The sequence below is a fragment of the Hyperoodon ampullatus genome (genome assembly GCF_949752795.1).
Source record: "Hyperoodon ampullatus genome assembly, chromosome: X".
NCBI classification, from domain to species: Eukaryota; Metazoa; Chordata; class Mammalia; order Artiodactyla; family Ziphiidae; genus Hyperoodon; species Hyperoodon ampullatus.
Genome location: NC_136913.1, coordinates 59,289,206 through 59,313,872, shown reverse-complemented (window position 1 = coordinate 59,313,872; position 24,667 = coordinate 59,289,206). Strand labels below are relative to the sequence as shown.

At 47.9% G+C, this 24,667-nt stretch overlaps 2 protein-coding genes across 2 annotated transcripts; both read right to left on the bottom strand.

Annotated features, from left to right (window-relative positions):
• Positions 1–4,324: 4,324 nt before the first annotated feature.
• LOC307069680 (OTU domain-containing protein 6A-like) lies at positions 4,325–5,197 on the bottom strand (the record flags this gene model as incomplete). The annotated part of the gene is made up of 1 exon (XM_079728033.1): positions 4,325–5,197. One exon carries the CDS (start codon positions 5,195–5,197, stop codon positions 4,325–4,327), a length of 873 nt encoding a protein of 290 aa, XP_079584159.1.
• Positions 5,198–21,107: 15,910 nt separating this feature from the next.
• Positions 21,108–21,980, bottom strand: LOC307069679 (OTU domain-containing protein 6A-like; the record flags this gene model as incomplete). Its single annotated transcript, XM_079728032.1, has 1 exon — positions 21,108–21,980. The coding sequence occupies one exon, from the start codon at positions 21,978–21,980 to the stop codon at positions 21,108–21,110; it is 873 nt and encodes a 290-aa protein (XP_079584158.1).
• Positions 21,981–24,667: the final 2,687 nt, after the last annotated feature.

Below are 24,667 nucleotides of genomic sequence, written 5' to 3'. Positions count from 1 at the left end.
AACTTCCCTAGCGAGTGCCTCCTCCCCTAGCCAGGTGCCACTCCCTAGCCCTTCCCCATGCAAAAGCCAGGAATCCCTTTTTCACCTTATACCAATTCATACCCTATACCAAGCAGGCCCCTGGTCCTTGTCACCAGCCTATTCCCTCTTCCTCACTTCCCTAACCCTGCTCCTCAGTCTATACCCCCTTGGAACCAGGCCCCCTTCCCCAGGTAGTCCCATTTCCCCACATTATGCACCCTGCCCCAGCAGATAAGCCCATCCCCCATCAGAAGCCCTTAACCTGCCTGTGCTTCCAAGCCAGCCAGGCCCTCTTCTCAGCCGGGCTCTCTTTGTCCGTTTAGACCTGCCTCCCCAGCTACCTATGCCCCCTTCCGTGGCCAAGGCTACTTCCCCAGCCTGGTTCCCTTCCCCTCCTAGGCAGGCTTCCCCTATACCCACCTAGACCCTCACCCCAGCGGAGTCACGTTCCCAGCCAGTCTCCTCTTTTGCAGTAACCCTACCCAGGCCCCTGCCCCGGCCCCTGCCCCAGCTTCTTACCCACCCACTCCCGCCAGCCCGTGCCCAGGCTCCCTGACCCAACTTGCTTTTCCTTCCCCAGCCTATGTCCCCTTGCCCGGCCAGGCCCCTTTCCCCAGCCAGAGCCTCTTCCTCAGCCTATGCCTCCTTCTTTGGATTGGCCCCCTTTCTAAACCAGCCATCTTACCAGCCTGTGTCCAACTCTCCAGCCTCTAGCCACTTGCCTGGAAGTTTTCCCACCCTGGGCCACAGCCCAGCCTCTTTACCGTCCTATGCTGCCAGCCTCCCCTCCCCAGGCAGGCCTCAACCCCAGCCTGTGTTATTCCCCATGCAGGACCCTTCTGCTCGCAGGCCCCTCAACCAGCCAGGGCCTGTTCCCCGACCTGAGACCCTGTTGACAGCCTCCTTAGCCAGGCTACCCTTCCCCAGGCAAAGCCCCTTTTCAACCCTTTGTCCCCTTGCCCTCACGGGACCCCTTCTCCAGAAAGGGCCTCCTTCTCATAGCCAGGTGCTTGTGCCCAGCCTTTTCCCTTTTCAGCTGGACCACTTTTCCAAGGAGTTCCCCCTTCACTGGCCTTTCATAGCCAGTGCCAAGTCGCATGATGTTGGACCACCTCAAGCTCCACTCCTACGCCACCTCCATCTGCAAGGCCGTCTTGACATCCATGGGCAATGAAAATATGCGCACCCCAGACATCGGGGGCCAGGGCACCACGTCAGAAGCCATCCACGACATCATCCGCCACATCCGCGTTATCTACGGGCGGGCCGTGGAGGCCTAGGCCGTCCCCGGGACTGTCTCAGCCCACCCTTTACATCCGCTTCGCACCCCCAGCACACTAATTGGCTCGGTGGGTGGACCCAGAACAAACACTCTTCTTCCACCCCCAGAAAAAAAAAAAAAGACCTCCTTCCCTGGCCAAGCATCCTCCTCTCTCAGCTCTCCAACACCAGTAAAGTCCCCTCCCCAACCATGTGACATTTCCCTGCCTGGACCCCTTCACACACACATGCCTCCAGCTGGGAAGTCTTTCCCAGCCAGACTCCTCCCCACAGCCAGGCTCTCTTCACCCAGGGACCTAACAGCCTCTCCCCCAGTCTAAGCTCATTTTCCTAGGCGGGCTTCCTTCCCAGTAAGGTACCTTTCCTCAACCGGTATACCCCTTCCTCAACCAAACCCCTTCCCTAGCTTATTACCCCTCCTCAGCCAGACCTTCTCCCCATCCCTAGCCTGTGCCCCCAGCTAGGTCCCTTTCCTCAACCATGTGCCCTCCCTCAGCCAGGACACACGCCTTCCTTCCCAGGCAGGATCCCTGCCCTAGCAGGTCGTCTCCACCTGCTAGTCCCCCTCTTCCAGCCAGGTCCATCAACCCACCGATTATCCCATGCCCAGCCTATGTCGGTCTCAGCATTCGAACCTCTCATGCCACCAGGTTCCTTTCCAGGCCCCATTCCCCTGCCAGAGCCCCTCCCCAGGCAGGCCACCTTTCCCTGCCAGGATATTTTCTCCCCCCAATCTCCCCCAGCCCAGCCAGTCTCCCATCCTCAGCTTGTGCCACCCTATCAAGTCTGTGCTCCTTTTCCAAGACAGGCCCCTTCCCACATCCAGGCCCCTTCCCCAGCCTCACCCTCTTCCCCAGCTTAAGCCTACTTTCCCAGCCAGATCTCTTTCCCTGGTCAGGTGCCATTCCCCAGGGCTTTTACCCTTTAACACTCAAGGATTCCTCTCTCATCCTTTGCCTCCTAACTCAACTAAGCCTCTTTCCCTTGACCAGCCGAGTCCTCCTTCCCTAAGCAGCCCCCACTCCATTATCCCCTTCCTAGCCTGGCCTCCTTCTTCACCCTGTGCCCCAGTCCACACAGGTGTCCTCACCTAGCCGTCTCCCCTTCTTCTGCCTCGTCCCCTTTCCCCTGCCACGGCCCATTCATCCTCCTAGACTGACCCCTTCCCCAGTTTTCACCCTTTTTCCCAGCCAGGCCCCCTTCTATAGATTATGCCTCCCTTCCTGGCCTATCCTTCCATCCCCAGCCAGCATTCTCATCCCTATAAAAGGCGCTCTTCTCACAATGCGGCCAAATACCTAGTTTTCTCAGGGACTTCCTCTTCTCAGCCAGCTGGCTATCTGAAAATGTATCTGATGCACACATTTACACAGTGAACTATCTGGCAGGATTTCTATATTTGTATTTTGAAAAGAGATTCCCCCCAACACACACCCTGCCTTCAAAAAAAAAAAAAAGAAAAAAACAGTGGCACTTCTTTCCCTCCTGCAACTAGCCCTGGACTGGCAAGTTTCTGAAAGTGCAAATACTTTGTCATGCATAGCAATGAGAACATCCTTAAGTGGAGCCATTTCATGATGTTTTCACTGAGTGAAACATCAACTCAGGATAGCTTCAACTATTTTGTTCCTCCCTATATCCTTCCCTGGGAGATATTCCACTCCAGACCACCATCAGGACTGCAGGCCCATTCCTCCTTCCAAAAGCCTCATCTGTCACTCTGTCCTCCCCCTTCACTCCTGCTCCCTAACCCTCCAGGATTCCTTTGCTGAAGTCGATCCTGGGATACAAACTCTATATGAACTCAGTCAGCTATACAAAAATAGAAAACCAGGTATTTTTTTAAACTGCTTTTATTCTTTAAACAAACTACTGTTTGCCTTTTCCCCTTCGTATGTTTTAGTTTAGAACATTTGGTGGGTACAAAGAATTTTTAAATGAATTTAAGTAATCTCACTGAAATACAGGACCTAAAGGTTAAATTTTTTTTAATTGTTTACTGCAAATCATTTCACTTTTACTTTTTTTTGGCAAATTCAAGATATCAACAAGTCTCAAATATCAACAAAAGTATATTCCTCATTTTTTGTGCTTCATAGCAGTTGCAGATATAACAAAATGAATCAACTACTTTAATACTTTTTAAAATCTCTCTTTAAATACTTTTTATCTCTAAGAATTAAGGAAAACGACTAAGTTCAGATCTTTCACACTCATACCAGTTGTAGATAGAACAAAGTGGACCAAGTGCTTCAACAAAGTTATACCCTTTTACGTCTGAGAATAAAGGAAACTTACTAGTTGATGTCACCCCTCACAGTAAGTTAAACTACCTATCAGTTTGTCTCTTCTTACTTCACATCAATTGCAGATATAATGAAATGAATCAACTACTTGAATAAAGTCATGTCCTTTCTTATATTTAATAAAGGAAATTCAATTGAGATCTTTCACATCTTAGAGCAAGCCTTATCTAGCCTATCAGTTTAGGTAAATCTACTTTCTACATTTAACGCTTACATTTAACTTCTAAAGTTAACAAACATTATTTAGAATTCAGAAAACATCTAAACAACTGTACTTAATTTGCAACCATACAAGGTTTTATGAAAAAACAAAACAAAATACTAGGGCTTCCCTGGTGGCTCAGTGGTTAAGAATCCTGGGGACACGGGTTCGAGCCCCGGTCGGGGAAGACCCCACCCCACATGCCGCGGAGCAAGAAAGGTGGGAACTTGGCAAAGTCACTCCAACAGGGTGGGACGGTGCAGATGTCTTCCTGGTCACCGGCCTCCGGTCCCCCTAACCCCGTGAAAGAAGCAACCCAGGGACGGTCGAGGAGGATAGAAGAGCGAGGGAGGAAGAAGGGGGGGCGGGGGTGGAGAGAGGGGGTGAACTCTGAGTAAAATGAATCAACAAAACCCTGAGAAAACCGAAGGAAAAAAGCGGAGCCTGCTGAGGAGACGCGGCGGCGGCAGCTTCGGCTCCAACGGCAGCCGCCACGGCGATGGCGGCAGCGGGCCTACAAGAGACAGGAGGCCGGGCACCTGACGGAGCCGGCGTCGAGCGGCTTCACCGAGTTGTAGTGCTCCCCACAGATGGAGCAGCTCCTGTAGACCAGGGTGAGCGGCTTCTTGGTGTACTCCTCTCCGAAGACGACGGCGGGCGAGTTGGCCTGGATCACCTCGATGGGGGTCTGCAGGACGTGCGACAGGGCCCTCAGCTCGAGCTGGCCTCCACACGACGCGCTGAACACGATGTTGTCGCAGTAGCTCAAGAAGTCGTCGCGGCTGCAGGCGTCGCCGGTTTCGGGGTCGCTGCAGAAGGGCAGGAAGTCCTCGACATGCTTCCGCATGTACTCGGCGGTGCGCCTCCGCAGGCTCTCCACGGTCACGGAGAACACCAGCTGGTCTTGGATGGCGCGGTACATGCAGTGGCCGTCGGCCGGGATATCCTTCATCTCCAGATTCCTGGCCCACAGGATGGCGTCGAGCTTCATTTCCTCGTCATGGCGGTAGCTGGCCAGATGCTCCATCTCAGCCTTGGCCATCCTCTCCTGCCTTTCTCTCTCGAGGGCCACCTTTCTTTCGCGCCTTCTCCGTGCCCTCGAGAGGTGAGGAGGCTTGTCCTCGAGATCCAGCTTGCCCAGATCTTCAGTGACTGAATCGAGGTTGCTGTTATCAGGGAAACTCTCCTGGAACTTCTGCAGCTCCTGCTGGTGCTTCTGCTCCATCTCGGCCTCGAGGCGGGCCACATCGAGGAGCAACTGCTTTCTTCTCTTCTCGTCGCTCTTGGGGACCGAGCTCTTCATGCCCTGAATGTGGGCCTGCAGCTCTGCCTTCTCGCGCTTGTGGCGTCGTAACATCCGCTGATGCTCACTCTGTGAATCTCCCATGATGTTTAAGGGCAGGCGAGAATCGAAGTTTGGTGGCTGAAGTACCGCTACAGTTCGCGTCAACAGTCTAACCACCCAACTGGCTAGAGCTCCTCAGCCTCCCGTGGCGGCTGTACTCTCTTCCCCTCACCCGCGGTTGCCCTCACTCTATTAACGGCCCTCTCTGCCATTGGCCACTGTCTCTCCACGGCTACGCCTCCTAAACACTCCTGGCACTAGGATTGGCTGTTGGGAGACACTACATATGCCCCCATTAGACCCCGTAGCAAGGGGTGCTTCCGGTTTTAGCCGGGTTCCTGTCCCGGATGTAAAATCCCGCCTTTGTGCATTATGTGCAGCAACTGAGCTTGTGGAGATTTTCGTGGGCTCTGAACTGCGTACTTCACTTCCTAGCCTGAACACAGTGCAGACACTGGTCGTGCTTGAGAATCACATGACAAATACTGTTACACCAGATGAATGTGCTCTGACACCGGACTTCCCATTGCTCCCAGTGTTCAGGAGGCAATGTGGCTCTCTCCAGTTCTTTAGTTGCCTTGACTGATGAACCCTTAATTTTGTGTATCAGAACAAGATATTTCCTTATGTTCCTGGGAACACAGAATCCTTTCAGTTTAGGCCTCAAATCCACCCTGTCCCATCTCAGTGTGAGAAAGCAACAACCTTAAAGTTCACTACAGCTGAGCAGACTTCGTCTTGTGCCAACAGAATGCACCTACCCTAAACTCCCCTTCTCCTGGGTTCCCAGCTTCCAAAATGGGCTCCCATGAGGCATGACAGTTGGCCTTCATCAAGCCACTTCCTTCTGATTATTTTGAATCTCTAAAAGTTCTAAAAAATAAAATAAAGTAAAATAAAATCCCTAAGCTCTTTCAAACATGCTCTCATCCTGCCCCACTCTGCTCATCTGTATCTTGAATTCCCAAACAGGAAGGCTCTTGAGACAACCTCCTCCCTGTTACAAATGAGGAAAGTGGACATTGGTCCAAGTTTTTACATATATCAAAACTTCAGTCGTTTTTATTGCTAACTAGGATTCCATGATATGGATGTACTGTAGTTCACTTAACCATTCACCTGTTGAAGGACATCCGGGCTGTTTCCAGTTTGGGGTTGTTACAACCCCTGCTATAAACATCCATATACAGGTTTTTTGTGTGAGCACAAGGCTTCATTTCTCTGGGAAAAAAATGCCCAGGAGTGCAATTTCTGGGTCATATTATAAGTGTATGTTTAGTTTGTGAAGAAGCTATTTTCCAGAGTGGTTGTACCATTGTGCGTTCTCACCAGCAGTGTATGCGGAATCAGGTTTCTCTGCATCCTCACCAGCATTTGGTGGTGTCATAATTTTTTATTTTTAGTCATTCTGATAGATGTGTAGTGGTCTCATTTTACAAATTACTTTGCAGCTTCGTTTTTCTAATGAGTACTTAAAATATGAAGCTACTTTGAGGAAAACACTGAATTAAAAAATTTTTAACTTGCATTATTCATTATAATGATTTTCTCTGTTTCAAGAAAGATTTTAACTTTTAATCAGGCTAGCTCTTGTGTATGGAGGTAGCACTACAATACTGAAATTTTAAAAATTTAACGCTTAGAGCAAGCCTGTTTGGGAAATTTTTATTCACTGGAAAAAAGTCATGGCTAATTGTTTTTTCATTAAAAAGAGAAAAGCATTTGCAAATTTAAATGATGTTTTTCTTAATTAAAAAAGGTCTTTTGTTTGCAGAAAAAAATACTACAAAATGATTTTAATGAGTCTCACAGTATCTAGGAATCTTTACACTGATTGATTTTTATTGAAATACAATATAAAATAAAACTGTAATATATGCTCACTGTCAATAATCTGGAGAAATTAAATTCCATAATTCTCCTGGGAGAAAACCCCTGTTAACATTTTTTTTTTTTTTTTTTTGCGGTACACGGGCCTCTCACCGCTGTGGCCTCTCCCGTTGTGGAGCACAGGCTCCGGACGCGCAGGCTCAGCGGCCATGGCTCGCGGGCCCAGCCGCTCCGCGGCATGTGGGATCTTCTCGGACCGGGGCACGAACCCGTGTCCCCTGCATCGGCAGGCAGACTCTCAACCACTGCGCCACCGGGGAAGCCCTCTGTTAACATTTTGTGTTTATTCTTGCCATGTCTATTCTACTCAAATAGAACTGTTAAACAAAGAAACAACAGGCCCAAAATGAAGTCACGTGTGCTATGCCCCACATCAGTAAACCAAGACTTAATACGTAACCAAATTGCAGTTTTAGCCCATCCCATGAAAGTGACTTTAACCAGTCAGTCTGGAATTTCCTGGCCAGCACTAGTGAGGTAGTCTGCCACATAGACCCCTGCCTTCCCCAAAAGGAAGGTGACCTTTGTCTGAAATAACCCCTTATTTTGTTGATGACTTCTTTGTCCCACCCCTTCTCTGCCTTTCAAAACCTTCCATTTTGTACAGTTCCTTGGAGCTGCTCTCTGCTTGCTAGATGGGATGCTGTCCGATTTGTGAATTGCTGAATACAGCCAATTGATCTTCAAATTCACTCAGGTGAATTTTGTTCTTTAACAGAACTCTAAGCGGTGCTCCCTGCCATCCTGTCTGCCTATCGCCCTCCCCACCTTGGCCTCTGGGGACCTCCCTTCTCTCTTCAAAGATCAGTGAGGGAAGTACATCAAGGCTAAAAATTTGACCTGGCTCAAAGTAAAAAATTAAAACAACAAACAACAAAGCAAAACAGAAAGTTCTTAAATTTCAAAGTTTCTGCGGCAATTTCTTTGTGTCACCAAGGTTTAGTGGTTCTGCTTTTAGACAAGGCATTGTAGTGGGCCTCAGGTCTCTGCATCAGTAGAAGCAGAAGAAAGAAACAGAAACTGCTTTGCAAATGATGCAAAACTCAAAATCCATTGTGGGTCCGATTTCAGAAAATAATTATACTGCTTTTAAAATGTGGAATTAATGATCCCCTCATCTTAGCAATGAAGGAAGGAAGGGCCAGAGAGGGGGAGTGTTGGGCTGATGGTCACACTGCAGAATTCCACGGCTCACTCGTCTGTGTCACTTTTCCCACCGCACTGTGCTGCTGCCACACGCAGCCTTGACATGACTCTTGGCTGTAAGTCAGGCAGAACAGTCCCAACATAGTTTCTGGGGCCATCGGGAGGAATCCCTCATGAAACGGTTGTAAATTCATCTATGAGATTCAAAGAGACCTTGTACATGCCCTCCGACAATGCCCATGTGTGAGCGAGAGACTCTTCATGAGCTCTGCAAGCCTGAAATCGCCTTGTAAAGGTGGAGGGCAGGCCTGGAGAGGAGAAATTCCTGCGCTGGAACACACGTGCATCTGCCCCTAGGGCCTGCCTCCTCCTTGGCCAAAGCAAAGAGCCTGTTCAAGCAAACTCAAGTGGATTTAAAGAAACACACTTATTTTTCCCTGAAAATGTAATGTGTTCGGGCTTCCCTGGTGGTGCACTGGTTAAGAATCCACCTGCCAATGCAGTGGACACAGGTTCAAGCCCTGGTCCAGGAAGATCCCACATGCCTCGGAGCAACTAAGCCCGTGTGCCACAACTACTGAAGCTCGCGCGCCTAGAGCCCGTGCTCCACAACAAGAGAAGCCACCGCAACGAGAAGCCCGCACACTGCAACAAAGAGTAGCCCCCGCTCAGGGCAATTAGAGAAAGCCTCGTGCAGCAACAAAGACCCTACAAAGCCAAAAACAAATAAAAGAAAGTAAAAATCTCATAATCTCACAATTCAGACTTCACAATTCACTGCTGACATTTGGCTTGTAGCTTTTTAGTGTTTCATTTATATTTGCATGTATCTGTATGTATATAACTGTATAAATGGATATGTATACATATGCATATATAATATGATTCTTATTATAGTAAAATAAATACAATTTACCATTTTAACCAAAAGATGTGGAATTTAGACTTTACTGTCTCTGAGGATTATTTGCTTTCCTTGAAAGCAGTGGGATGTGTGTATGACAAAGAGACAGGCTGTGAACTGTGGTCAAATAGTTACCTACTAGAGAACTACAGGAGGAAGGATGTAGAGCCCTCCCTGCATTGTCCTGCTGAAGCTCTTGTCTTATTATTATCAACTGAAAAATTCTCAGCTTGGTGACAGTACTGATGGGTGACACACTCTTGTCTTGCTACTGCTTTTATTTATTTATTTGGCTGTGCCATGCGGCTTGTGGGATCTTAGTTCCCTGACCAGGGATTGAACTCGGGCCCTTGGCAGTGAAAGCGTGGAGCCCTGACCACTGGACCACCCGGGAAATCCCGTACTGCTTTTATTCTTAAAATTTGATTATATACTTAAAATTTTAAACTCTATTTCTATTTTGAATAATCAGTGCATTCACACCCTATTCTCAGCTGCTGAGTTGGTCTCCTTGGAGTTTCTTGTGTATCCTTTCTAAGACAGTCTGTGCTCACTCACATGCTCCTTTCAGTTTGGCTCAGAGGTACAAAAAGCTTTAGTGTACAAAGGTTGTATACGTGAAACTGGGGACACTCTACTTGATTGGTAATTGAAGGGATTTTTAAGGGCCTATCTCAGTGGACCTTAGGAGTTACTCCAGCCACAAACCAGGGAAGCACCCCTGATCCTGTCTTTGTCTTTACCCTCCACATAAAACAAATGTTAATTCTACTCCCAGTGTCCATCACTTTGGTCCCCTGTTCTCTCCCTGCTGCCACAGCCCCAGGCCAGGTCAGCCTCGTCTGTCATGGATGAAAAGACAGCCTCTCAAATCAGCTTCTTGCCTCCAATCTCTCTCCTTGCAATCCATTCTTTCCCCTAAGATTCCTTATGTCTAAAGCATAGCTCTGATGTCTCATTCCTTCTGAAAAACAAACTTTTAACGGATTCTATTGCCTCTAGGGTAACATTCTAACTCCTGAGTACAGAAGACTTTTTTCCACAAAGGATGGAGCAAGTGGCAGAAATAGTCTCTCTTCTCCGATGTGGCTGGTCACTGAATCTGGGCCCTACGGGAAGGCAGCTCATGATCAGAAACTCATGACTGGGATCAGAACCCGGTTACTCCCAGGACCCCTCAGGGATGCTTGCATTCCTGGGAATGGACAAACACTCATTCACATCAGACTGCCACAGGCCCCCGAGTTCTCACTTACTCCTTAGAGAGCCCACTCCCCAGGGGCTAGAATACCCCGAGTAGCCCGTTCTTGGTTTCAAGGTAGCTGAGAAGCCCAGATAAAGCGGCTTCGTGGACATGGGAAAACACCGCTGCCGCTGCCCATTTCCTTCCGCTTTTGTTTCAAACAAAATTCTGGCGTGATTTTCCAAGAACTTTGAACTCACCTCCAATTCCAGGAACGCCTTATTATTAGCCTCTTCCTAGGAGGTGACTCAATTTGGTGATGAACCTTGGTGGCTTCACCTCGGCCACCCTGGTCACTGCACTCCCTCCCCTGCCAGCTCCCACAGATGCAAGATGGCAGGGGCTCCGGATTTTGTTTCTCACAGGTTCAAAGGAGCAACAGAGCGCGTGTGCTCATGGGCTTCACTCTGATTGGGCAGGCCCAAGCCATAGATTCACCTTGAGCCAATCACTGTGGCCCGGAAGAATCGGTGCTTTGATTGGCAGACCTGAAAGGAGAGGGTCCTGGAGGTGAACCGCTGTCACCCCAAGAGGGTGACAGGGGTTCGCACCCCCAAAAAGGACATTGGAGGCTTTTGTGGTAATGGAGGGAAACAGACGCTGGAGATGCGAACAACCCTTCTTTACTCGTGTCTCGCCCACTGCCACCTCTGGTGTTTGCCTCCTGGGGTCCTCACAGCCTGGGACGCTCTTCCCTTGAGGGCTTCCCCCCTAAATCTGAGATGAACTTTCCGAGCTTCCCGTTCCCTCTTCCTCCCTACTCCAAGCTGGCCCAGAGCATTCCCACTTCACTTCCTCATCTTCTTAACTGGACCACAGCACTTAAGGGTGGGCCTTGGGTTGGCAGTCACTTGGATTTGTGTGCTTCTCATCTCCGAGGCCGTGAGGCTGCCATGGAGAGCACAAACTCAGTCTTAATTATTTTGGGGCCCCTACCCTGGCCTTCCTGGGCCCCTGCCCAGCCAGCAGTGCCTGCTAGTAGAGATACTCAGTGTATTTGGTTGAACTGATTAGGATACTTAAACTGTTTTCAAGCCCCCTCAGATATGTCAGAAGCACTATTTACACACTTGAGAATGTATTCCAGTGTTTCTAGGCTATTCATTAGAACAGGTCCCTTGGGCAACTCTGCAAGCCCGCTCAACCGGTAGTTTTGCACTTCGGAACAAGGGCTGGAGTCAACATTGCAGTTGTGGTGTCTCCACCTTAGGCTATTCCTGCAGCTCCACAATACTCTTCTGTTTCCAAACTCAAGACTCATCAGGGCCATCCCTGGGGGAGGGATGAACATTTCTGTGGTTCTAGAAAGAGGACTCAACTGAGTAAAAGAGGCCTGGCAAATCTCCTTTAGTGCTCCCCCAGCTCCCAGCCCAGGCCTTCCCCATGCCCAGGGGCTTCTGTGGTTCTCTTCTGCCTCACTCCCCACCTCTAAGTAAAAGAAACCTCTTTTGTTTTCAAATTTCTTCTAAATCCCCATTAGACGCTTGAATGGCCTGAAAACCTCTGAGGTGGTGGCTATCCAGCCTGGGCTTACACATCTCCAATTACAGAGAACTCACCACCTTGTGAGATGGTTTTTCATATCTTTGAATAGCTCTGATTATCAAAACATTTCTTTCTTACGCCAAACCAAGACTGCTTCCCTATTGTTTCTGCCATGTAGTGTTGTGGGGTCATACACAATGTTCAGAGACAGGTCCTGGATTTGTGTGTGTGTGTGTGTGTGTGTGTGTGTGTGTGTGTGTGTGAAGGAGAGCGACAGAGACAGAGACAGAGAGATAGAGAGACAGAGAAACCAAAACAGGCACAGAGGGAGCTGGAAGGACCTACAGAGATCATCTAGGTCAATGGTTAACAAAGTGTTTTGGCAAGATTAATTCAGGAGCAGTAAACATATTTAAGGGGCACATTTTTCCTATTCAAAGTCAAGTTGGGACTTGATGGCTGAGTTAATGAGCATATGCATAATCCCCCTAGGAGATACCCACCGAAATAAAACAGAATCAAAATGAGATGAGAAGATGTCTTCTTTTTCCAAGTAGGAACAGGCCACAGACGCAGAGCACAACCTTGGTATCTCCATATGCAAAATAATTTAAACCAAAGTAAAAATGAAGACGCCAGGAAAAAAAGGCACAAGCTACCTGGCTCCTCCCTCGCCCTCCGCGACCCCATGACAAAAGGCCAGTTCACTATTTCTCTTTCCTTTGTTTTCTGTCTGTTGCTCCAAGGGCTAGGTTTTCTCCTTCCTTTATTCTTTTTTTTTTAATCTTCTAAATGGGAGCATAGGCAATTCGCTTTTAGTTCTACTGGTGGTTATTTTTATGACGGTAAGCCCCACGCTTAAGCCTACAATTCTCAATTTTTCAACTTCAAAACTGAAATGGTATCTTTGATTCACCCTCTGAGAGATAAGAAAAATTTCACATTTACTCTTTACCTCCTGACTTTGTTGTCTAATTTTTGTCCCTATCTATTTTAGATAAATTATGGTTGTTTTACACAGCATAGCTTTTCTTCCGAGGACTCTACCTGACTGGCAAAGAGTCTCACTTCAAAAAAAGGCCCAGGCGCAGTTTCACAAGTGAATGGACTATTTCCAACTTTCAAGGAGCAGATAATTCCTATGATATTTAAATTATCCCAGAGGAAGAGGAAGAAAGGAAATAGTGTTTTGAAATCATTTTTTCTAGTTTTTAGATGATACATAGATACAACTTTCTACTTAAAAATTCAATGATATAATGGATAAACAAAATGTGGTATATACACACGATGGACTATTATTCAGCTTTAAAAAGGAAATTCTGACACCTGCTACAACGTGGATGAAGCTTGAAGACATTATGCTATGTGAAATAAGCCAGTCACAAAAGGACAAATATTGTATGATTCCACTTATATGAGGTACATAGGGTAGTCAAATTGAGAGACAGAGAGTAGAATGTTGGTTGCCAGGGGCTGGCAGGAGAGAGAATGAGGTGATATATAGCCTTGCAATAAAAAAATCCAACTCTATCGAAGGACATAGTTTAAAAGGAAAAAGCTCAACACCTTCCTCCTCCCACCCACCCATTTCTTTCCCTCTCCCTAGAGGAAACAATTCATATGGATGATGCAAAATTTACTCAGCTAGTCCTCACTGAGGATATTTAGGTTGTATCTGGAGTTTTACTTGCACAAACAACACTCTAATGAATAGCCTTGAAATATACTGCCGTATAATACGTATACCTGTAGTATAGATCCCTGGATATAGACTGCCAGTTCAAAAGCTATGTGCGTTTTATTTAGTGAGTTAGTTAGGCTTAGATTTATTTATTAACTCATATAGTTCAAAATATCAGCCGTTTAAGAGATTACACAGTGCAAAGCTCCGTCCCATCCTTTTCCCCCAGCAACTTGGTTCCCCTCCTCAAAAGCAACCCATAGTATCATTTAAAATATATTCTTTAGTCATGTACAAGGGAAACAGTATGTTTGAGAATGCCTGTTTCTGCATTCTCCCATCAACACAGCATATTATCAAACTTGACTTCTTTGCTAATCTGACTGATGAAAAATGGTATCTCATTCAATGTGTATTTATTTAATTTGTAATATTATGAGTAAAACCGATGGTTACTAAAGCTGGGAGACCATGCCAGCCTCCCTCTGCAGCCTCTTTCCCACAGCTCCCTCACCTGTCACCTCTATCCTCCAGCTCCACTGAACACGGACACACCATGTTCTTTTTTTTTTTTTTTAAGATTTTTTTTTTTTAAAATGTGGACCATTTTTTTTTAAAGTCTTTATTGAATTTGTTACAACACTGCTTCCGTTTTGTGTTTTGGTTTGTTGGCCTCAAGGCACGTGGGATCCCAGCTTCCCGACCAGGGATCGAACCCTCACCCCCTGCATTGGAAGGCAAAGTCCCAACCTCTGGGCCACCAGGGAAGTCCCGACACCCTGTTCTTTCACTCCTGCCTTTGCTCTGGCTGTGTCCTCTGCAAGCTCCTCCTAAGCCTCCCTGCCACCCCAGGTCTGATGAAGTGTCCTTCCTCTGTGCTTCCTTTCATCACAGCACTGGTCATGCTGCCTTCTGTTTATTTCTGTCTATTTTCCGATCTGCCATCTCTACTAGATGGTGAGCGCTCGGACTGGATCTTTATCTCTCTACCTCTACCTCTACTGTTTATCACCATTCTCTTCAGTAAATATGGAGTGAGTGGATGAATGGACAGCTGGCAGTTTCACATGGAGGTCACTGGAATGCAGTTATTCTGTGGGACTGGCTGAAACGAGATTTACCCTCTCATAAGAATGTCATATATGTGGAAGGTGGCACTTGAAATCAGTGGTGAAATGGTGGATTATTCAGTAAGTGGTGTTCGGCTAACTGGTTAATTACCATAATTGGAGAAAATCAGTTTATGTCCTTGTCTTCCACCCAAGTAATTTCCAGGTGGATATGTTAAATAGTGTTAAATATAAAGAGAAAGCATAAAAAACTTGAAAGTATATACGAATATTGATCCAACCTCGGGATGGGGAAGCCCTTTCTAAGCAAGATACCAAGACAGAAACCATAAAGAAAAAGATCGATAGATAGACTCCCTTACAATTTTAAACTTGAGCACACGCAAAAAGTCAGAAACAACACTGAGAGCCTAATAATGTATGGGAAAAACTAGTTTTAAAAAATATCCGAATGAAAAGTGGAAGGACCTATTAAAAATCCGTAAGAAGAAGACAAACTTACCCATAAAAAATTAAGCAAATGTCAGGAACAGGCAATAAATTAAGAATTATTTGTTCCAGCATGAATGAAATAGACATGCTAACAAATACTTAGAGGAATATTCTACCTTACTAGTAATCAACAAAGGGTCGACTAATACAGCATTTTTCACCTAACAAATGAGCAAAGATGATAATTTTCAGTGTTTGCAACTATATGGGAAAATAACACTCTCACACCCTGAGAGTGTACATTGGCTCACTCTTTCTGGAGGGCAATTTACCAGTATGCATTAAAAGCCTCTCCTTTGGACCTAGATCACTTCTAGAAATCTTATCAAAGGGGAATAATCAGAAATATAGACAAAGACTCAGCTACAAGGATATTACAGTCGCATATTTGTAGCAGTGAGAAATTGAAAGCAATCTAAATGTCCAGCAATAGAATAGGACAAATAAATTGTGGCACATTCACAGGCTAGAATGCAGGCATTAAAATCATCGTATTGAAGACTAAGGAGAGAAGGAAATGCTTATAATGTATTGTTAAGTTAAAAAAAAAAAGTAGTTCAAATAGAATGATACCAGTTTGGTTTTTTTAAAATACGCATGTGTATGTGTGTGTGTAGAAAAAGGGTGGAAGGAAGGAAGATACTGACTGGCCTGAGGAGTCCCCGCACACAGGCCCCCCGTCCCCAAGAGGACACTCTGCTAAGCCCCAGTGGGATTTGCTTTCACGCTGCAGACCAAGAAGTTTTGGCTTCCACTGTAGGACCTGTGGGAAGAGGCCAAGTGGCTCCAAAATTACTGTAGACAGAATGAAGGGGTGGTTGCTGCCACAGCTGATAGTGTTATAGTCTTAGGCCCCTAGGTAATGATACATTTATTGCACATTTTATACATATTTTCATTTAATGTACCTAACATCCCAAGAGATACCTCTAAGACGGGCATTAACTGTCCCATGTTACTGATGAGGTAACTGAAGCCCAGAAAGATTAGATGACTTAATCCAAGTCACAAAGCTAGGAAGTGGGTATATGAGCGGGGCTTCAAATCCAGATAGGTGTCCTTGTCTTTGGCTGCTAAGGCAAAAGTGCATGATCATGAGGAGTAAATGAAGAATGGTAAGTAAATGAATGAAAGTTGCTTCTGGAATTGAACCCCTTTGGGAACAGTACCCCATGGCTTTTGCACACACAATTGCCCAGAACAGTCAACTGTCCTCAGTGACTGTGGTCACTGTTACAAAATGGAACAGACTGCAAATCCCTCATGTCCTGCCAGATCCCACAGCGAAGGCCCCTTCTTGGCTTGTGCTCTGGGCCTGGTTGGAATCTGGCCTGGGTTTACTCTTCCCCATCCTTCCAGCTGAAGGCAAACCCAGTGGAGGAAGTTGGGACAGGCCCAGTGAGATCTTAAGGGTTCCCTAGACAGAGATAGTGATTTCTCTTGTATTTAGGGAGAAAGAAGCCTGTAAAATGGGACTCTGCTGGTTTGTTTGCTGCCTTCTGCTGGGCAGAATTCCGTGGGCAGCACCAGGCCCTCCCCCCACTCCCAGCAAGGCCCACATTATCCAGGCAGTGCCCTCTTCACCAACCTATGCCCTCTTCCGCGGCCATGCCCCCTTCCTTGGCCAGTGCACCCTGCCTTCACAACAGTGGCCCCTCTGCATCCAGCCCCTCCCAAATTTATGTGCAGATAACTTCCCTAGCGAGTGCCTCCTCCCCTAGCCAGGTGCCACTCCCTAGCCCTTCCCCATGCAAAAGCCAGGAATCCCTTTTTCACCTTATACCAATTCATACCCTATACCAAGCAGGCCCCTGGTCCTTGTCACCAGCCTATTCCCTCTTCCTCACTTCCCTAACCCTGCTCCTCAGTCTATACCCCCTTGGAACCAGGCCCCCTTCCCCAGGTAGTCCCATTTCCCCACATTATGCACCCTGCCCCAGCAGATAAGCCCATCCCCCATCAGAAGCCCTTAACCTGCCTGTGCTTCCAAGCCAGCCAGGCCCTCTTCTCAGCCGGGCTCTCTTTGTCCGTTTAGACCTGCCTCCCCAGCTACCTATGCCCCCTTCCGTGGCCAAGGCTACTTCCCCAGCCTGGTTCCCTTCCCCTCCTAGGCAGGCTTCCCCTATACCCACCTAGACCCTCACCCCAGCGGAGTCACGTTCCCAGCCAGTCTCCTCTTTTGCAGTAACCCTACCCAGGCCCCTGCCTCGGCCCCTGCCCCAGCTTCTTACCCACCCACCCCCGCCAGCCCGTGCCCAGGCTCCCTGACCCAACTTGCTTTTCCTTCCCCAGCCTATGTCCCCTTGCCCGGCCAGGCCCCTTTCCCCAGCCAGAGCCTCTTCCTCAGCCTATGCCTCCTTCTTTGGATTGGCCCCCTTTCTAAACCAGCCATCTTACCAGCCTGTGTCCCTCTCTCCAGCCTCTAGCCACTTGCCTGGAAGTTTTCCCACCCTGGGCCACAGCCCAGCCTCTTTACCGTCCTATGCTGCCAGCCTCCCCTCCCCAGGCAGGCCTCAACCCCAGCCTGTGTTATTCCCCATGCAGGACCCTTCTGCTCGCAGGCCCCTCACCCAGCCAGGGCCTGTTCCCCGACCTGAGACCCTGTTGACAGCCTCCTTAGCCAGGCTACCCTTCCCCAGGCAAAGCCCCTTTTCAACCCTTTGTCCCCTTGCCCTCACGGGACCCCTTCTCCAGAAAGGGCCTCCTTCTCATAGCCAGGTGCTTGTGCCCAGCCTTTTCCCTTTTCAGCTGGACCACTTTGCCAAGGAGTTCCCCCTTCGCTGGCCTTTCATAGCCAGTGCCAAGTCGCATGATGCTCGACCACCTCAAGCTCCACTCCCACGCCACCTCCATCTGCAAGGCCATCTTGGCATCCATGGACAATGAAAATATGCACACCCCAGACATCGGGGGCCAGGGCACCACGTCAGAAGCCATCCACGACATCATCTGCCACATCCGCATCATCAACGGCCGGGCCGTGGAGGCCTAGGCCGTCCCCGGGACTGTCTCGGCCCACCCTTTACATCCGCTTCGCGCCCCCAGCACCCTAATTGGCTCGGTGGGTGGACCCAGAACAAACACTCTTCTGCCACCCCCAGAAAAAAAAAAAAAAGGCCTCCTTCCCTGGCCAAGCATCCTCCTCTCTCAGCTCTCCATCACCAGTAAAGTCCCCTCCCCAACCATGTGACATTTCCCTGCCGGGACCCCTTCACACACACACATGCCCCCAGCTGGGAAGTCTTTCCCAGCCAGACTCCTCCCCACAGCCAGGCTCTCTTCACCCAGGGACCTAACAGCCTCTCCCCCAGTCTAAGTTCATTTCCCTAGGCGGGCCTCCTTCCCAGTAAGGTACCTTTCCTCAACCGGTATACCCCTTCCTCAACCAAACCGCTTCCCTAGCTTATTCCCCCTCCTCAGCCAGACGTTTTCCCCATCCCTAGCCTGTTCCCCCTGCTAGGTCCCTTTCCTCAACCATGTGCCCTCCCTCAGCCAGGACACACGCCTTCCTTCCCAGGCAGGATCCCTGCCCTAGCAGGCCCTCCCCACCTGCTAATCCCCCTCTTCCAGCCAGGTCCATCAACCCACCGATTATCCCATGCCCAGCCTATGTCGGTCTCAGCATTCGAACCTCTCCCGCCACCAGCTTCCTTTCCTTGCCTGTGCCTCCTTCCCAGGCCCCATTCCCCTGCCAGAGCCCCTCCCCAGGCAGGCCACCTTTCCCTGCCAGGATATTTTCTCCCCCCAATCTCCCCCAGCCCAGCCAGTCTCCCATCCTCAGCTTGTGCCACCCTATCAAGTCTGTGCTCCTTTTCCAAGACAGGCCCCTTCCCACATCCAGGACCCTTCCCCAGCCTCACCCTCTTCCCCAGTTTAAGCCTACTTTCCCAGCCAGATCTCTTTCCCTGGTCAGGTGCCATTCCCCAGGACTTTTCCCCTTTAACACTCAAGGATTCCTCTCTCATCCTTTGCCTCCTAACTCAACTAAGCCTCTTTCCCTTGACCAGCCGAGTCCTCCTTCCCTAAGCAGCCCCCACTCCATTATCCCCTTCCTAGCCTGGCCTCCTTCTTCACCCTGTGCCCCAGTCCACACAGGTGTCCTTACCTAGCCGTCTCCCCTTCTTCTGCCTGGTCCCCTTTCCCCTGCCACGGCCCATTCATCCTCCTAGACTGACCCCTTCCCCAGTTTTCACCCTTTTTCCCAGCCAGGCCCCCTTCTATAGATTATGCCTCCCTTCCTGGCCTATTCTTCCTTCCCCAGCCAGCATTCTCATCCCTATAAAAGGCGCTCTTCTCACAATGCGGCCAAATACCTAGTTTTCTCAGGGACTTCCTCTTCTCAGCCAGCTGGCTATCTGAAAATGTATCTGATGCACACATTTACACAGTGAGCTATCTGGCAGGTTTCTATATTTGTATTTTGAAAAGAGATTCCCCCCAACACACACCCTGCCTTCAAAAAAAAAAAAAAAGAAAAAAACAGTGGCACTTCTTTCCCTCCTGCAACTAGCCCTGGACTGGCAAGTTTTTGAAAGTGCAAATACTTTGTCATGCATAGCAATGAGAACATCCTTAACTGGAGCCATTTCATGATGTTTTCACTGAGTGAAACATCAACTCAGGATAGCTTCAACTATTTTGTTCCTCCCTATATCCTTCCCTGGGAGATATTCCACTCCAGACCACCATCAGGACTGCAGGCCCATTCCTCCTTCCAAAAGCCTCATCTGTCACTCTGTCCTCCCCCTTCACTCCTGCTCCCTAACCCTCCAGGATTCCTTTGCTGAAGTCGATCCTGGGATACAAACTCTATATGAACTCAGTCAGCTATACAAAAATAGAAAACCAGGTATTTTTTTAAACTGCTTTTATTCTTTAAACAAACTACTGTTTGCCTTTTCCCCTTCGTATGTTTTAGTTTAGAACATTTGGTGGGTACAAAGAATTTTTAAATGAATTTAAGTAATCTCACTGAAATACAGGACCTAAAGGTTAAATTTTTTTTAATTGTTTACTGCAAATCATTTCACTTTTACATTTTTTTGGCAAATTCAAGATATCAAAAAGTCTCAAATATCAGCAAAAGTATATTGCTCATTTTTTTTGTGCTTCATAGCAGTTGCAGATATAACAAAATGAATCAACTACTTTAATACTTTTTAAAATCTCTCTTTAAATACTTTTTATCTCTAAGAATTAAGGAAAACGACTAAGTTCAGATCTTTCACACTCATACCAGTTGTAGATAGAACAAAGTGGACCAAGTGCTTCAACAAAGTTATACCCTTTTACGTCTGAGAATAAAGGAAACTTACTAGTTGATGTCACCCCTCACAGTAAGTTAAACTACCTATCAGTTTGTCTCTTCTTACTTCACATCAATTGCAGATATAATGAAATGAATCAACTACTTGAATAAAGTCATGTCCTTTCTTATATTTAATAAAGGAAATTCAATTGAGATCTTTCACATCTTAGAGCAAGCCTTATCTAGCCTATCAGTTTAGGTAAATCTACTTTCTACATTTAACGCTTACATTTAACTTCTAAAGTTAACAAACATTATTTAGAATTCAGAAAACATCTAAACAACTGTACTTAATTTGCAACCATACAAGGTTTTATGAAAAAACAAAACAAAATACTAGGGCTTCCCTGGTGGCTCAGTGGTTAAGAATCCTGGGGACACGGGTTCGAGCCCCGGTCGGGGAAGACCCCACCCCACATGCCGCGGAGCAAGAAAGGTGGGAACTTGGCAAAGTCACTCCAACAGGGTGGGACGGTGCAGATGTCTTCCTGGTCACCGGCCTCCGGTCCCCCTAACCCCGTGAAAGAAGCAACCCAGGGACGGTCGAGGAGGATAGAAGAGCGAGGGAGGAAGAAGGGGGGGCGGGGGTGGAGAGGGGGGTGAACTCTGAGTAAAATGAATCAACAAAACCCTGAGAAAACCGAAGGAAAAAAGCGGAGCCTGCTGAGGAGACGCGGCGGCGGCAGCTTCGGCTCCAACGGCAGCCGCCACGGCGATGGCGGCAGCGGGCCTACAAGAGACGGCAGGCCGGGCACCTGACGGAGCCGGCGTCGAGCGGCTTCACCGAGTTGTAGTGCTCCCCGCACATGGAGTAGCTCCTGTAGACCAGGGTGAGCGGCTTCTTGGTGTACTCCTCTCCGAAGACGACGGCGGGCGAGTTGGCCTGGATCACCTCGATGGGGGTCTGCAGGACGTGCGACAGGGCCCTCAGCTCGAGCTGGCCTCCACACGACACGCTGGACACGATGTCGTCGCAGTAGCTCAAGAAGTCGTCGCGGCTGCAGGCGTCGCCGGTTTCGGGGTCGCTGCATAAGGGCAGGAAGTCCTCGACATGCTTCCGCATGTACTCGACGGTGCGCCTCCGCAGGCTCTCCACGGTCACGGAGGACACCAGCTGGTCTTGGATGGCGCGGTACATGCAGTGGCCGTCGGCCGGGATATCCTTCACCTCCAGATTCCTGGCCCACAGGATGGCGTCGAGCTTCATTTCCTCGTCATGGCGGAAGCTGGACCGATGCTTCATCTCAGCCTTGGCCATCCTCTCCTGCCTTTCTCTCTCAAGGGCCACCTTTCTTTCGCGCCTTCTCCGTGCCCTCGAGAGGTGAGGAGGCTTGTCCTCGAGATCCAGCTTGCCCAGATCTTCAGTGACTGAATCGACGTTGCTGTTATCAGGGAAACTCTCCTGGAACTTCTGCAGCTCCTGCTGGTGCTTCTGCTCCATCTCGGCCTCGAGGCGGGCCACATCGAGGAGCAACTGCTTTCTTCTCTTCTCGTCGCTCTTGGGGACCGAGCTCTTCATGCCCTGAATGTGGGCCTGCAGCTCTGCCTTCTCGCGCTTGTGGCGTCGTAACATCCGCTGATGCTCACTCTGTGAATCTCCCATGATGTTTAAGGGCAGGCGAGAATCGAAGTTTGGTGGCTGAAGTACCGCTACAGTTCGCGTCAACAGTCTAACCACCCAACTGGCTAGAGCTCCTCAGCCTCCCGTGGCGGCTGTACTCTCTTCCCCTCACCCGCGGTTGCCCTCACTCTATTAACGGCCCTCTCTGCCATTGGCCACTGTCTCTCCACGGCTACGCCTCCTAAACACTCCTGGCACTAGGATTGGCTGTTGGGAGACACTACATATGCCCCCATTAGACCCCGTAGCAAGGGGTGCTTCCGGTTTTAGCCGGGTTCCTGTCCCGGATGTAAAATCCCGCCTTTGTGCATTATGTGCAGCAACTGAGCTTGTGGAGATTTTCGTGGGCTCTGAACTGCGTACTTCACTTCCTAGCCTGAACACAGTGCAGACACTGGTCGTGCTTGAGAATCACATGACAAATACTGTTACACCAGATGAATGTGCTCTGACACCGGACTTCCCATTGCTCCCAGTGTTCAGGAGGCAATGTGGCTCTCTCCAGTTCTTTAGTTGCCTTGACTGATGAACCCTTAATTTTGTGTATCAGAACAAGATATTTCCTTATGTTCCTGGGAACACAGAATCCTTTCAGTTTAGGCCTCAAATCCACCCTGTCCCATCTCAGTGTGAGAAAGCAACAACCTTAAAGTTCACTACAGCTGAGCAGACTTCGTCTTGTGCCAACAGAATGCACCTACCCTAAACTCCCCTTCTCCTGGGTTCCCAGCTTCCAAAATGGGCTCCCATGAGGCATGACAGTTGGCCTTCATCAAGCCACTTCCTTCTGATTATTTTGAATCTCTAAAAGTTCTAAAAAATAAAATAAAGTAAAATAAAATCCCTAAGCTCTTTCAAACATGCTCTCATCCTGCCCCACTCTGCTCATCTGTATCTTGAATTCCCAAACAGGAAGGCTCTTGAGACAACCTCCTCCCTGTTACAAATGAGGAAAGTGGACATTGGTCCAAGTTTTTACATATATCAAAACTTCAGTCGTTTTTATTGCTAACTAGGATTCCATGATATGGATGTACTGTAGTTCACTTAACCATTCACCTGTTGAAGGACATCCGGGCTGTTTCCAGTTTGGGGTTGTTACAACCCCTGCTATAAACATCCATATACAGGTTTTTTGTGTGAGCACAAGGCTTCATTTCTCTGGGAAAAAAATGCCCAGGAGTGCAATTTCTGGGTCATATTATAAGTGTATGTTTAGTTTGTGAAGAAGCTATTTTCCAGAGTGGTTGTACCATTGTGCGTTCTCACCAGCAGTGTATGCGGAATCAGGTTTCTCTGCATCCTCACCAGCATTTGGTGGTGTCATAATTTTTTATTTTTAGTCATTCTGATAGATGTGTAGTGGTCTCATTTTACAAATTACTTTGCAGCTTCGTTTTTCTAATGAGTACTTAAAATATGAAGCTACTTTGAGGAAAACACTGAATTAAAAAATTTTTAACTTGCATTATTCATTATAATGATTTTCTCTGTTTCAAGAAAGATTTTAACTTTTAATCAGGCTAGCTCTTGTGTATGGAGGTAGCACTACAATACTGAAATTTTAAAAATTTAACGCTTAGAGCAAGCCTGTTTGGGAAATTTTTATTCACTGGAAAAAAGTCATGGCTAATTGTTTTTTCATTAAAAAGAGAAAAGCATTTGCAAATTTAAATGATGTTTTTCTTAATTAAAAAAGGTCTTTTGTTTGCAGAAAAAAATACTACAAAATGATTTTAATGAGTCTCACAGTATCTAGGAATCTTTACACTGATTGATTTTTATTGAAATACAATATAAAATAAAACTGTAATATATGCTCACTGTCAATAATCTGGAGAAATTAAATTCCATAATTCTCCTGGGAGAAAACCCCTGTTAACATTTTTTTTTTTTTTTTTTTGCGGTACACGGGCCTCTCACCGCTGTGGCCTCTCCCGTTGTGGAGCACAGGCTCCGGACGCGCAGGCTCAGCGGCCATGGCTCGCGGGCCCAGCCGCTCCGCGGCATGTGGGATCTTCTCGGACCGGGGCACGAACCCGTGTCCCCTGCATCGGCAGGCAGACTCTCAACCACTGCGCCACCGGGGAAGCCCTCTGTTAACATTTTGTGTTTATTCTTGCCATGTCTATTCTACTCAAATAGAACTGTTAAACAAAGAAACAACAGGCCCAAAATGAAGTCACGTGTGCTATGCCCCACATCAGTAAACCAAGACTTAATACGTAACCAAATTGCAGTTTTAGCCCATCCCATGAAAGTGACTTTAACCAGTCAGTCTGGAATTTCCTGGCCAGCACTAGTGAGGTAGTCTGCCACATAGACCCCTGCCTTCCCCAAAAGGAAGGTGACCTTTGTCTGAAATAACCCCTTATTTTGTTGATGACTTCTTTGTCCCACCCCTTCTCTGCCTTTCAAAACCTTCCATTTTGTACAGTTCCTTGGAGCTGCTCTCTGCTTGCTAGATGGGATGCTGTCCGATTTGTGAATTGCTGAATACAGCCAATTGATCTTCAAATTCACTCAGGTGAATTTTGTTCTTTAACAGAACTCTAAGCGGTGCTCCCTGCCATCCTGTCTGCCTATCGCCCTCCCCACCTTGGCCTCTGGGGACCTCCCTTCTCTCTTCAAAGATCAGTGAGGGAAGTACATCAAGGCTAAAAATTTGA